We start from the raw sequence: 611 nt of genomic DNA, 5'->3' as shown, positions 1-611 counted from the left end.
GCCGCCGCGCGTGTCCTCAGGGAGCCTCTGCCTCCCTCCGCCTCCCTCCGCCTCCCCCGCCCCGCGTGCCCTTCAGCCGGTCCCTCCGCCCGGCCGACGCGAGGGGAGCGAGGCGCGCGCGCCGGCGGCGGGACGACGTGCGCGAGACGCACGGCCCCGCGCGGAGCGCCGGAAGGAGCCGGGCCGGAGCCTCGCGCGTCGTGTGCGCGCCGCCGCCCGCCCCCCGGCCCCGGCCGCGACCTCGCGCGCGCGCACTGAGGCGCCGCCGCCGCCGCCGCCGCCGCGGCTGCTGCTCCGGCTGCTGCAGGAGGCGGCGCTGGCTGGCGGCTGCGCTCGCTCCAGTCGGCGAGCGGAGCAGCGAGCGAGCGTGTGTGTGTTTTTTAAAGATGGCCGGAGCGGCGGCGGCGGTGGCCGCGGGAGCAGCAGCTGGAGCCGCCGCGGCAGCCGTGTCGGTGGCGGCTCCGGGCCGGGCCTCGGCGCCCCCGCCGCCCCCGCCGGTGTACTGTGTGTGCCGGCAGCCGTACGACGTGAACCGCTTCATGATCGAGTGCGATATCTGCAAGGACTGGTTCCACGGCAGGTAAATAAACCCCCTCCAGCCCCGCCGCCGC

General features: G+C 78.1%; 1 protein-coding gene across 1 annotated transcript in view; it reads left to right on the top strand.

The window, feature by feature from the left end:
* The first annotated feature begins 332 nt into the window (after positions 1–332).
* The window catches only part of KDM7A (lysine demethylase 7A), an 86101-nt gene continuing 85822 nt past the window's right edge, over positions 333–611 (top strand). Inside the window, exon 1 of the mRNA XM_035021220.1 lies at positions 333–580. Within this exon, the coding sequence (XP_034877111.1) occupies positions 387–580 (194 nt within the window). The 5' untranslated portion in view covers positions 333–386. The remainder of the gene's footprint in view (positions 581–611) is intronic.

The sequence above is a fragment of the Mirounga leonina genome, unplaced genomic scaffold, assembly GCF_011800145.1.
Source record: "Mirounga leonina isolate KUSES-001 unplaced genomic scaffold, KU_Mleo_1.0 Mir_174, whole genome shotgun sequence".
Taxonomy (NCBI): Eukaryota; Metazoa; Chordata; class Mammalia; order Carnivora; family Phocidae; genus Mirounga; species Mirounga leonina.
Note: the sequence above shows the minus strand (reverse complement) of the source record. Positions and strands in the feature narration are given on the sequence as shown.